The sequence below is a fragment of the Balaenoptera ricei genome, chromosome 5 (genome assembly GCF_028023285.1).
Source record: "Balaenoptera ricei isolate mBalRic1 chromosome 5, mBalRic1.hap2, whole genome shotgun sequence".
Taxonomy (NCBI): Eukaryota; Metazoa; Chordata; class Mammalia; order Artiodactyla; family Balaenopteridae; genus Balaenoptera; species Balaenoptera ricei.
The window spans coordinates 106,894,676-106,906,779 of NC_082643.1; the positions used below are offsets into that span (position 1 = coordinate 106,894,676).

The window sequence follows — 12,104 nt, forward strand, 5'->3', positions numbered from 1 at the left end:
TAAAAAATAATTTGAAATGACACAAGAACCAAGGGTGAGAATGGCTGGGGAAGCCCCTGGCTTATCTGCCCTCACCTGTTCCCATCACTGTCCTGAACTCTCCAGCTGAGCCCACTGAGGGACCTTCCCCGACAATCCAGGGAGCGAGGAAATAGGGTTCAGATGGCCTGTCTCTCAGCACCCACCCCCAACCCACTATGGCAGCACCCACCCCCAACTCACTATGGCGACCCCCACCCCCAGTCTGATCAGAGCTGGGATCATTCCTTTATTTGCTGCACAAGCACGGAATGAGCATCAACCATGTGCCAAGCGCTGTCCTAGGACCGGGGCACAGAGGATCCAAGGAAGAGCCCTGTGTGCAGGGGTTGGGCTCAGGGTATCCACAAGGACATCAGTCAGGGACACAGTGTCAGAGCTCAGCCTGGGGGTCCAGGCGGCTAGTAGGCTGTGGGCATCCTCAGAATTCACAGGGCCCTCACCTGGGCTGGATTCAGCAGCAGAATTCTAGACTCTAGGGGCCCTGGCAGACCCCAGTCCATGGTGGGCACTCAGAACAGGGAGAATGGGGGAGGCCTGGGTTCCAAAGGAACTCAGGATGAGACACGCAGGGTCCAATGATCAGAGAAGGACCAGCTGCCAGGATGGCATCAAAACCAGGCCTGGGGTCCAGGGCAGGGGGTAGGGGAGAGGCAAGGAGCTTGGGCTCTTTACACAGGCTTCCTGGGCATTTTGTATGCAGGTCATGGACTTGCCCATCAGCCTCCTACTCCTGCAGACCCCTGATCCCAGAAGCCCACTCTGATCTGGACCCTACGGTGAATTTACTGTCCCACAGGCAATAGAGAGCACCAAAAACCAAAGCCAAAATAGAAAGAACCTTTGGAAAAAGCCACAACTGCCTTCTCAAGATAAAATACAACAGGGGGACAACCAGGTCCCCATTGTCCGATCTTATTCACAGAGAGCTCCCTGATCTTCCTCTCAGGGGTGGAACTCGCCAGTGACCCCCGGATGCCCCGGGGCCAGTGAGCCTGACGAGGACCAATCCACCACAAGGCCACCTTCCATGGCACCTAAAGGAATGTTACAGTCAGAGCTGGGAGGAAATCTCCTTTTTAGAAAAGTCATTTTTATCAGTGAAAATGAAAGGATACCAACCCGAGTTCTTGGCTCACTGAAGTCATCAAGGCCACAGAATGAATGCTAGTGAGAAAAACAAAAAAAGGAACAAAAACTATAAAATAAGACCAAAAGAAAATGAGGGGGAAAAAAAGAAAAGAAAAAAAGATGTAAGATATGTAGTATGGAACTCAATGACAGCATTTCACAAGAACTACACCACTGGGGTTGGGTTTGGAAAGAGAAACAGGAAGTCAGTGGGCTTTAGGAGCTGATTTCACCTGAGAAACCCATTCTATGGGATGTCTCACCCAGGGTGGGTTGTCCCTACACAGTCCTCAAACATCTGGCTAATTTAGACAGGGGAGATGTACACCATGGACCAGGGCTTTTTGGTGCAGAGGTGTGACTTTCTTGAAGAAACTGGCAGGACAGTATATATAGAGGAAGAACTCTCCAATAGTCATAGTTGATGGTCCCACCAAAGGCTAGGTGTGACATGCATACAAGGATCAAGGAAGATTCCACCCAGGTCACAGGTCATCCAGTCTGACCTGCAGGCTGGCCCCTATACCATCTGTGACAGGGCCCACTCTCCCAAGAGATTCCACTGTTTAAAATCTTTAGTGCCATTTGATTAGTCTACTTTAAAAAGAAAAAAACTGCGGAAAAAAATGGCTTTAAGGGAATGAAGAATTATACAGGTCAGTTTGAGAGTAGAGTTTTTTCCCTTAGTTTATTTATTACTTGCTTTATTCAAAAAGAATTGCTGGTGATTAGGTGAAACATGTCTGAACATTATCCTGGGCTTTTGAAAATAATTCATTATTTTTTTCCAAATCAAGGTAATAGCTCCTCTAAATTGTTATTGAAAAAATGAAAATCCAAACAGACAGCCACCAAATTTTAAAGAAAATTTAGAATCATTGGAAGTTAGAGCTAGAAGGGGCTTTTAGAATCACCTAGCTCTTCATGTTCTCCATGAGGAAACTGAGGCCCGGGGAAGGGGAGGTCCTTGCCAAGACCAGCCTGTGGAGTGTGGCAGGGAAAGAGTTCCTGCCCACTGACCATGGTGGCTGGAGTTATTCTTCCACCAGCCCAGGCCAATAGTGCCTGCGGGGAAATCCTTGAAGTATCCTTGAGATCCCCTCGGCTCCTCAAAATAACCTTGGAAGCTGGGGAGGGGGGATGGCATGCAGCAGATGGGGACTCTAGGAATCTGCTTAGACCGAATTTCCATGGGATTTCCAGGGCGCCGACAGGAGAACTGGCCCAAATCCTCCAGCCATGACCCTCTGCTGCCCCCCTGCTGGTTGTGCAGGCTGGGAGGCCCCAGGGCTCCAGGTGCAGATGGGAAGATGCCGGGAAGGTGAATGAACCTGTGTAATAGCTGACTCCCAGGAGAGAAGGCTGGTGTACCATCTGAAGAGCTCTTCTGTCTCTTTGGGCCATTGTGTTTGATTCCCTCTAGACAGAGCGGGCTGTCATCCCCTTTGTAGATAGCCCTAAATCTGCTCTCTGGTGGCTTTCGTGACTTTGAACCCACTCTGTCCATGGAATGAGACGGCTTCCTCTTTCCAAAGACCAGCCTCAGATACCTGAAGCCCAGAAACGCCCTTTCTCCATCTGCTGCCCCGGGGTGACAGCACATCACCCTTCAAGCTTCCTGGGGCACATTGTCCCCAGCAGACCACCCCGATGGGGTCAGAGCCCTTCACCTGTTCCCACATGTGAGCATACCTCTGCGATATAAAATGTGCAGTTGTGGGTTTTCTCTCTACTCATCTATTACTCATTCTGCAGACATTTGCTGATGCCCTATTCTGTGGCAAGAACTGTCTTGGATAAAGAGATGAATAAAAGCTAGTGGATGGACAGGAAGTGGTAAGTGCCCTGACAAAGATGCCGCATGTGTGGACTCATTTGTCCGTCTGGACCAACAGCGTGTGGCGGGGGCACTGGTGTGACCTCCCTGGAGACCCCGGGTATCCCTTTCCAGCTGTGGGATCATGGACAAGTGTCTGAATCTTTCTCAGGCTCAGCGTTCTCACCCTTAAAATGGTGATAACCGTAGGGAGACAATGGGGCTGGGTGTCAGCCGTACTTCCTGCTGGAGGGAGGGGACTTCCAAGAACACTCACTGGTTTTGGGCATATATGTCGTTTAAGGTGAATAAGTCCAATGTCTGTGGCTGGTTTATGGCTCACAAAAGATGGTGAGGTAGTGTCAGGGGGCTTCACCAGAAGGTCTTTTGTGGAAAAAAAAAAAAGACACCACCCTCCTCCCTCACACACAGTTGATCCCAGACTGTACTTTTCTTCCCTAGAAAAGTACTTGATGGGGCTACCTATTTCTTGGACTGCCAGTTTGGGGGACATGGGCAGAGAAGGGAGGGCTGGAGACAGAGCCCATTCCTTGGGTTTCATGAAACTGACAGGAGAAGAGAATATTCCATGTGAGCGACTCATGGAGAGAAGCCCAGGGGGTGGTCTGAGCTCACACCACTCACCTTTTCCTCCAGCTCTTTCAGATGTCGCTTCTGGACCTCCAGTTTATCCTCCAATTCTCGGATTCTCTGCAACACATTAAGTTCTGTATCAGAAAAAGTAAAATTTCCAGGTTCAAACCTTACTCTTCGTTGTTTATCGTGGTGTGGCGTATAAGCAGTGACACATACAGATACTAAGTGGGCAGCTCGACTAACTTTTATACGTGTGCAGGCCTGTCTCTCCACCCCCTGAATCAAGACTGAGGGCTTCTCCAGCACCCAGGAGGCTCCCTCAGGCCCCCATGTGACTCTATTCTGACCTCTGTCACTAAAAGTAGATTTTGCCTGTTCTTGAAATGCATGGTAATGGAATTACCATGCATACTCTTAAGTGCATACTCTTAAGACAGGATCTTTTTAAAACATAAACATCAAGACTAGACCGAGACACAGAGGTGCCTTGGGTAGGTTAATAAAGATCATGGATTTGAAGTAGCACCAAATGACTTGTCCAAGATTTATTTAGCTGGAGCCTGGGAGCTGGTGCAGAGATGAGTGCCAGTGGTAGGCATGGCTGTAGCATCCACTCAGATTCTTAGAAGCCCACGTAGCGCTAGGTTTTAGGATGACAAACTGTCCCCATTTGCCTGGGACATTCCCGGTTTTAGCACTGAAAGTCCAGAGTCCTGAGAAACTCATCAATCCTGGGGAAACAGGGACAGTTGGTCACCGACCTGGCTCTGCGCCTGCCGAATGCCCCTAGGCGTGCACACCAAGCCTCAGTGGTTCATCAATCCGTTCCTTCCAGTTCCACACAGGATCCCATCCAGGGGGTCTGGTAAGTACAACCTTTTCCAGTTTGTCATGTGTCCAGTAGCACTTCAACACCCCTCAAGGGCTGGTACCCCCGGACAGCTGCCTAGCTGGCTACAGCCTTGCCAGTCCTGAATGCACATGGAGACCTCACTCCTCTGGAGAACGCTGTCGGGCTGAAGGGCGGAGACTCAGGTCAGCCCGAATTAAGCATGTGGACCCCTCATCAGTTCAGAGAAGCCTTCTGTCCGGATTCTCAAACTCAGATCAGCATCACCTGGAGGCCCTGCGGATCCCAGGAGCCCTGCCCCAGAGTTTCTGACTCAGCGGTTCAGGGTGGGACCTGAGAAGCTGTATTCCCCACAGGTCCCCAGGTGATGTGGATGCTGCTGGCCGGGGGACCCCACTCTGAGAACCACCACTGTGGGCACATTCACCCATTCGGCAAATGTGGCTCAATATGCCCGGGGCCTCGAGGAGTTTGTGGTCCCATCAGGTTCAGACAATGGTATTACGCAAATACGTAGATGGTGCCCTGGATGAATACAGATGTCACGGAGAAAGTCGAGCAGGGGTAGGGAAGGAATGGGGTGCTATTTCATATGGGTGCTCAGGGAAGATCACACTTAAGCAGAGGTGAGGGGGGTAAGGAGTGGAAGTGTGGGCCGGGAGGTCCAGAGGAAACACAAAACCCAGCCCACGGTGGTTTTCCAGACGCCAAAGAGGGAAGGGAACTCCAGGCAAAAGGAATGGTGTGTGTGTGCAGGCAGCTGGGAGTGCAGGGGGGCAGAGCTCAGAGGGTCTGGAATGTCCCGATGAGGAGCTTGCAGATTTGGGGGTGTCATGGAGAACTCGTGAAGGATTTCAAGTAAGGAAATAATGAGATTTTGATTTTGGAAAGATCACACTGGCAGCAAAACAGAAGATGGATTGGCACGGAAGAGAGATGAAAAATACTTCTGCTCTCAGATATGTGACCTTGGGCAAGTAGTTCAGCCTCTCTGGCCTTGGTTTCCTTATCTGTAAATTGGGGGTAATAGTGTTGCCCACATCTGAGGATTTAGCAAGTGAATCTGTGCAAAGTACTTATAGCAAAGTCGGTAGAGAGTACGTGCTCTATAAAGGATGAGAAACCCTGTATGTTTCTAATTCTCTTCCACCTGAGGGAGACTGTGACCGCCCTCCAGAGACCCCCTTGCAAGGCGGGCAGGCAGAGAGCATCTGAGAATGAGCACAGAACTCGGCTAGACCCTTGCTTGGATCCCGGGCCCCAAATTTACCAGCGGGTGGACTTTGGAGAGTCATGTAATCCAATAATCTCTCTGTGTGGAATGCCTCTTCTGTAATAACTGCACAGTGACCCTGTGACCCTGGGGGTGAAATGGGGACCCGGGGGAAAGTGCCTTGTAAATCACAATGCCACGTGGAGGGAGGACAATGCTTTACAGCTTTCGAAGGATTTGCAAAAATCTCCCAGGAACAACTTCTGGGCTTTAAAAATCAGCCTGAGTCCATTTGTATCATTTTTTTTAGATTCCAACTATAAGTGATATCATATGATATTTATTTTTCTCTGACTTACTTAGTATGATAATCTCTAGGTCCATCCTTGTTGCTGCAAATGGCATTATTTCATTCTTTTTTATGGCTGAGTAATATTCCATTGTGCATATGTACCACATCTTCTTTATCCATTCATCAGTTGATGGACATTTAAGTTGCTTCCATGTCTTGGCTATTGTAAACAGTGCTGCTATGAACACTGGGGTGCATGTATCTTTTCAAAGTATGGTTTTCTCCGGATATGTGCCCAGGAGTGGGATTGCTGGGTCATATGGTAGCTCTATTTTTAGTTTTTTTGAGGAACCTCCATACTGTTCTCCATAGTGGCTGTACCAATTTACATTCCCACTAACAGTGCAGGAGGGCTCCCTTTTCTCCACACCCTCTCCAGCATTTATTGTTTGTAGACTTTTTAATGATGGCCATTCTGATCAGTGTGAGGTGATACCTCATTGTAGTTTTGATTTGCATTTCTCTAATAATTAGTGATGTTAAGCATCTTTTCATGTGCTTTTTGACCATCTGTATGTCTTCTTTGGAGAAATGTCTATTTAGATCTTCTGCCCATTTTTTGCACTTATTTACAAAACAGAAACAGACTCACAGACTTTGAAAACAAACTTATGGTTACCAAAAGGGAAAGATGGGGGGGAAGGGATAAATTAGGAGTTTGAGATTAACATATACACACTAATATATATAAAATAGATCATCAACAAGGACCTACTGTATAGCACAGGAAACTCTACTCAATATTCTGTAATAACCTATATGGGAAAAGAATCTGAAAAAAATGGATATATGTATATGTATAATTGAATCACTTTGCTGTACACCTGAAACTAATACAACATTGTAAATCAACTATGCCCCAATATAAAATTTTTAAAAAAGATTAAGTGGAAAAAAAGTAAATATTTTTATTTAAAAAAATCAGCCTGAGAAGCTGATTCTCATTCTAGTCTTTCCTGAATTTTTTTTAATAACCAGGGTCAGTCTCTCATCCAGTCATGGGAGGCTGGAAGGGGCAGTGCTTAAGAGCTTTGTCATCTGATGACATGGGTTCACATCCCAGCTCTGCCACTTCCTGGCTGTGTGACCTTGGGCAAGTTGCTTACCCTCTCTGAGAACTCACCTCACCTGTGAAACTGCATCAATGGTTCCCACTCAGAGGGTTGGTGTGACCATCAGTGAACCAACATTTATGGAGCCCCTTCTATGTGCCATCACTGATCTGTCTCCCTGCACTGGACTATAAGCTTCATGAGAGCAAGTGCTGTATCCCCAGCACCTAGAACAGAGCCTGGTATGTAGATGTTAGAAAAATTGCAAATGAAAATGGTGTGACATAGAGCAGGAGAAGCTCGTGAGAGAGGCAGCCGATGCATTTGTAGAGGTGAGCACAGGGCCCAGGGGGCTCAGGGTGTGAGGCTAAGCAACCCGGACTTCATCTTCTGGGCACGGGGGAGCCAGGGAGGGTCTTTGGGGAGGGGTGGTGCTATGCCATGTTAGGAAGGCTTCTGCGGTGCAGTGGATGGATTGGCAGGGAGAGGGGCAGTGAGGGGTGAGGGTCGTACTGCAATTGCTTGTGGTCCCAGCAGATATCTGTGGTGCAGGCCAGCTGGTGCTGGGGAATAAAACCTGGCGAGGGAGAGGACAAAGCAAGTTTATATGAGTGGATCAACTCCAATCTTTGCTCCGGGAGAACATTTTGCAAATGTGCAGAATCATTCTGTTGGGAAAGGTACCATGGGCTGATTGATTTTTTTCCTGCACCCACTTTTCCCCTTACTTAATAGGGCTTGAAAACTGAAATGCCCGCTGGGGCCAGGCTGATGACGTCACGTCACTGCATCCCATGGGCCAAATGCAGGCAAAACAGACAGGGGCCATCCAGGGCAAACTGGGACACGTTCTTCCCATCAACGCAGGCAGCTGGAGCTCCAGGCCGGGTCAGAGACAGCTGAGTGCTGCCGGAATGCCTGGCAGTGCGGTGCTGTGTTGTGTTGTGTGTGTTGTGCTGTGTTGTGTTGTGTGTGCTGTACTGTGTTGTGTTGTGTGTGTTGTGCTGTGTGTGCTGTGTCATGTGTTGTGTGTGCTGTGTTGTGTTCTGAAAGTTGTGTGTTGTGTGTGCTGTGAGTTGTGTGTTATATGTATTGTGCTGTGCATTGTGTGTGCTGTGCCGTGTTGTGTTGTGTATACTGTGTTGTGTTGTGTGTGCTGTGTGTTGTGTGTTATATGTATTGTGTTGTGCATTGTGTGTGCTGTGTTGTGTAAACTGTGTTGTGTTGTGTGTGCTGTGTGTTGTGTGTTATATGTATTGTGTTGTGCATTGTGTGTGCTGTGTTGTGTATACTGTGTTGTGTTGTGTGTGCTGTGTGTTGTGTGTTATATGTATTGTGTTGTGCATTGTGTGTGCTGTGCCGTGTTGCATATGCTGTGTTGTGTTGTGTGTGCTGTGTGTTATATGTATTGTGCTGTGCGTTGTGTGTGCTGTGCCGTGTTGTGTTGTGTATACTGTGTTGTGTTGTGTGTGCTGTGAGTTGTGTGTTATATGTATTGTGTTGTGCATTGTGTGTGCTGTGTTGTGTATACTGTGTTGTGTTGTGTGTGCTGTGTGTTGTGTGTTATATGTATTGTGTTGTGCATTGTGTGTGCTGTGCCATGTTGCATATGCTGTGTTGTGTGTGCTGTGTGTTGTGTGTTATATGTATTGTGTTGTGCGTTGTGTGTGCTGTGCCATGTTGTGTTGTGTATACTGTGTTGTGTTGTGTGTGCTGTGAGTTGTGTGTTATATGTATTGTGTTGTGCATTGTGTGTGCTGTGTTGTGTATACTGTGTTGTGTTGTGTGTGCTGTGTGTTGTGTGTTATATGTATTGTGTTGTGCATTGTGTGTGCTGTGTTGTGTATACTGTGTTGTGTTGTGTGTGCTGTGTGTTGTGTGTTATATGTATTGTGTTGTGCATTGTGTGTGCTGTGCCATGTTGCATATGCTGTGTTGTGTGTGCTGTGTGTTGTGTGTTATATGTATTGTGTTGTGCATTGTGTGTGCTGTGCCGTGTTGTGTTGCGTATGCTGTGTTGTGTGTGCTGTGAGTTGTGTGTTATATGTATTGTGTTGTGCGTTGTGTGTGCTGTGCCGTGTTGTGTTGCGTATGCTGTGTTGTGTGTGCTGTGAGTTGTGTGTTATATGTATTGTGTTGTGCGTTGTGTGTGCTGTGCCGTGTTGTGTTGCATATGCTGTGTTGTGTGTGCTGTGAGTTGTGTGTTATATGTATTGTGTTGTGCATTGTGTGTGCTGTGTTGTGTTGCATATGCTGTGTTGTGTTGTGTGCTGTGAGTTGTGTGTTATATGTATTGTGTTGTGCATTGTGTGTGCTGTGTTGTGTATGCTGTGTTGTGTGTGTGTGCTGTGTGTTGTGTGTGGTGCGTGCTGTGTTGTGCCGCTGTGCTGTGCTTGCACTCAGCATTGTTCTGGGCGCTGGGACACGGCAGCTGCCCTGCCCTCAGAGCCTCGTGGGGAGAGAGACAGTCAGCAAAGACCAGGTAGTGAGAAGTGACGGGAAGAAAAGTAAATCAGGGGAGCTGCTTAAGCAAGGCCATGGGGCAGCCGCTCTCAGGTGACATTTGAGGAATGCGTCCCCGGCAGGGGGACAGCAGATGCAAGGCTGGATCTGGGCACAAGGGCTGGGGTGACACGGGGCCGGAGCGCACGCACCTGGGATCTTCTTCCAAGAATGAAGGGAAGACTTGGGGGGTTTCAGGCAGGGCCCATTCCTTCCCACCCTCAGGTGTCCATGTCAAGGCCCCCCCACCAGCAGGGCTCTCCCTGGCTCCCAGCACCCCCCGTCACGGCCACCCCCTGCCCAGGGCCTGCCTCTGTGTTCACTATAACAGGTGTGAGCTCTACAAGGCCAAGGGCATCTCACTCTCCCTCCTCCCAGTCCTGGAGCACAGCCTGGACCACACTTGCCTGATCAGCATGTGCTGGGGACTCCAGCAGTGGCCTTGTTACTGTGAGTGACAGAACCTGCAGCGGAGGCCAGGATGGGTGGGAAAGGCCCAGGGCAGCGGGTAGGAGCTGACACCTGTCCAGGGCTTAATTCATGGCAGGTTCTCGTCCAAATGCTTCACAGAAATTCTCCATTGACCTCAACCCTTGAGATGTGTGCTGGCAGTGTCCCCATTCTGCAGATGAGGACACCCACCCAAGGCTCACAGAGCTGAGTACCTTGTCTCGGGTTACACTGGGCGGGGCCAGGGGAATTTGAATCCAGACCTGTCTGACTCAAGACCCTGTGCTACTAATGCCACATTGTAGCTCTCCATTCGTAGCTTTAAAATGCTGTTTTTTATGTTCCTGGAGGGAAAAAAAATCACTGTGATGCACGTTTGAAATTCTCAGGCTCCTAACCCCCTTCTCCCATTGGAAATGTGGCTTCTTCAAAATTATTTTTTTTTAATGCCAGATTTCTGGAGACTCTATCAAATTCAGGACAAACACTTGCCAAAGACAAATAGTAAACCTCAGGGTATTAGTATGACGTGAACTCAGAACTGGCCCCTAGTGGAATGGCCACTGCTTCCTAAAGGCGGGTTGGCCTTAATCAAGTTGTTTTGGCCCCTGGGCCTCTGTTTCCCATCAGTTAAACTGGGTCGAACACTTAGATAGCCAAAAGTTTTACAAGCCATGTGATACTCTACAAACTGGGGTTTTAACAATGCTCATTACAACTATTGTTTCAGGTTGACGGTCTCTTTTAAAAATCTTGTATGTGGTGGGAACTGCTTTTGAAAACTACAGCTGATGAACAACGTAAACGTTTTCTCCAGCATAGTAAACCTGTTCCCACCTCAGGGCCTTTGTGCTTGCTGTTCTCTCTTCAAATAGTTGAATGGCTCACCTCTCGCATCATTTTAGCCTCAAGTCTCACCGTTTCTGATATCTACGTGCATGTTGCTTGTTTCCCCTCAGTGAGGTATGAAAAGACACCCTCCAGGAAAGCAGGGACTTTGCCCACTGCTCCATCTCCAGCGGCCAGACCTGTGCCCAGCACATGATTGGTGCCCAGTGATAAGCTGTTGAATGAAAGCTCAAGACAGGAGGGTCTCTCTGTCCCCAGCATCATGCTGTCATGGGGCTTGTTGTAAGGGAAGTCTCTCTACCCAGGCATCACCTGCATGAACCAAATCCAGCCCATTCCTTTAAAGGAAACACCCAGTAAAACAGATGTACTCTGAACTCTGAGCATCTTTTGCGAAGGCACTGAGATGCTGGCTGGGGCTCCTGCTTGTTGCTGCTATTACACGTGTGATGCTGGGCTGGGAGAGGGGGGAGCAAGAATCCGTGAACGTCATGGCATCATCGGTTACATCTGTGCCACACTGGGAGAGTTTGGCCAAGCATTTCTGCCTACAGGGTGACACAGGACCCTTAAGACAAAGCCTGGAGCTGGAGCTGCTCCGAACCACCCACAAAGAACAGGAGGCCAGGAGGGTGTAGCCCTGCTGACAGTTCCGGAGCTGAGCCCAGAGAAGGGAGGAGGTGGAACCTTTCCCCTGGATTCTGTGGCATGATGTGATGGAGGAGGGGCTCACCTGAGCTGAGTCAGGGAAGAAGGCATGAGAACTCATTTCCTTACAAAGCCAACAACGTATCGGGAACCCTGCTATGGACTGAATTGTGACCCCTCTAAATTCTTATGTTGAAGCCCTAATGAGGTCATAGGTGGGGCCCTAATCTGGTAGGATTGGTGGTCTTATAAGAAAAGGACAATCTCTCTCCCTCCCATCTTTGCCCCAATCTGCCCCCTGCATCCCCCTTGCCATGTGGGGTCACAGAGAGAAGGTGGCCGTCTGCAAACCAGGAAGAGAGCCTTCACCAGCAACCCAATCAGCCAGGCCTTGATTTTGGATATCCAGCCTCTGTTGTTTAAGCCATGCAGTCTGTAGTATTTTGTTATGGCAGCCCAAGTAAACTAATACAGACATTTACACCCCTCTCTAATTCACAGCCACGTATCTCTCAGACTAACTAGCATTTAACAACCTAACTTGCACAGAAATCTCCTGGCAATCTTGTAGACACAGAATCCTATTCAGTAGGTCTGGGGTGGGC

At 48.6% G+C, this 12,104-nt stretch overlaps 1 protein-coding gene across 1 annotated transcript in view; it reads right to left on the bottom strand.

Moving 5' to 3' along the window:
• Positions 1 to 1,186: 1,186 nt before the first annotated feature.
• The window catches only part of JAKMIP1 (janus kinase and microtubule interacting protein 1), a 71,338-nt gene continuing 60,420 nt past the window's right edge, over positions 1,187 to 12,104 (bottom strand). Inside the window, exons 19-20 of the mRNA XM_059924192.1 lie at positions 3,632 to 3,697; positions 1,187 to 1,237 (exon numbers count right to left, since the gene is read on the bottom strand). Of these exons, the coding sequence (XP_059780175.1) occupies positions 1,187 to 1,237; positions 3,632 to 3,697 (117 nt within the window). The remainder of the gene's footprint in view (positions 1,238 to 3,631; positions 3,698 to 12,104) is intronic.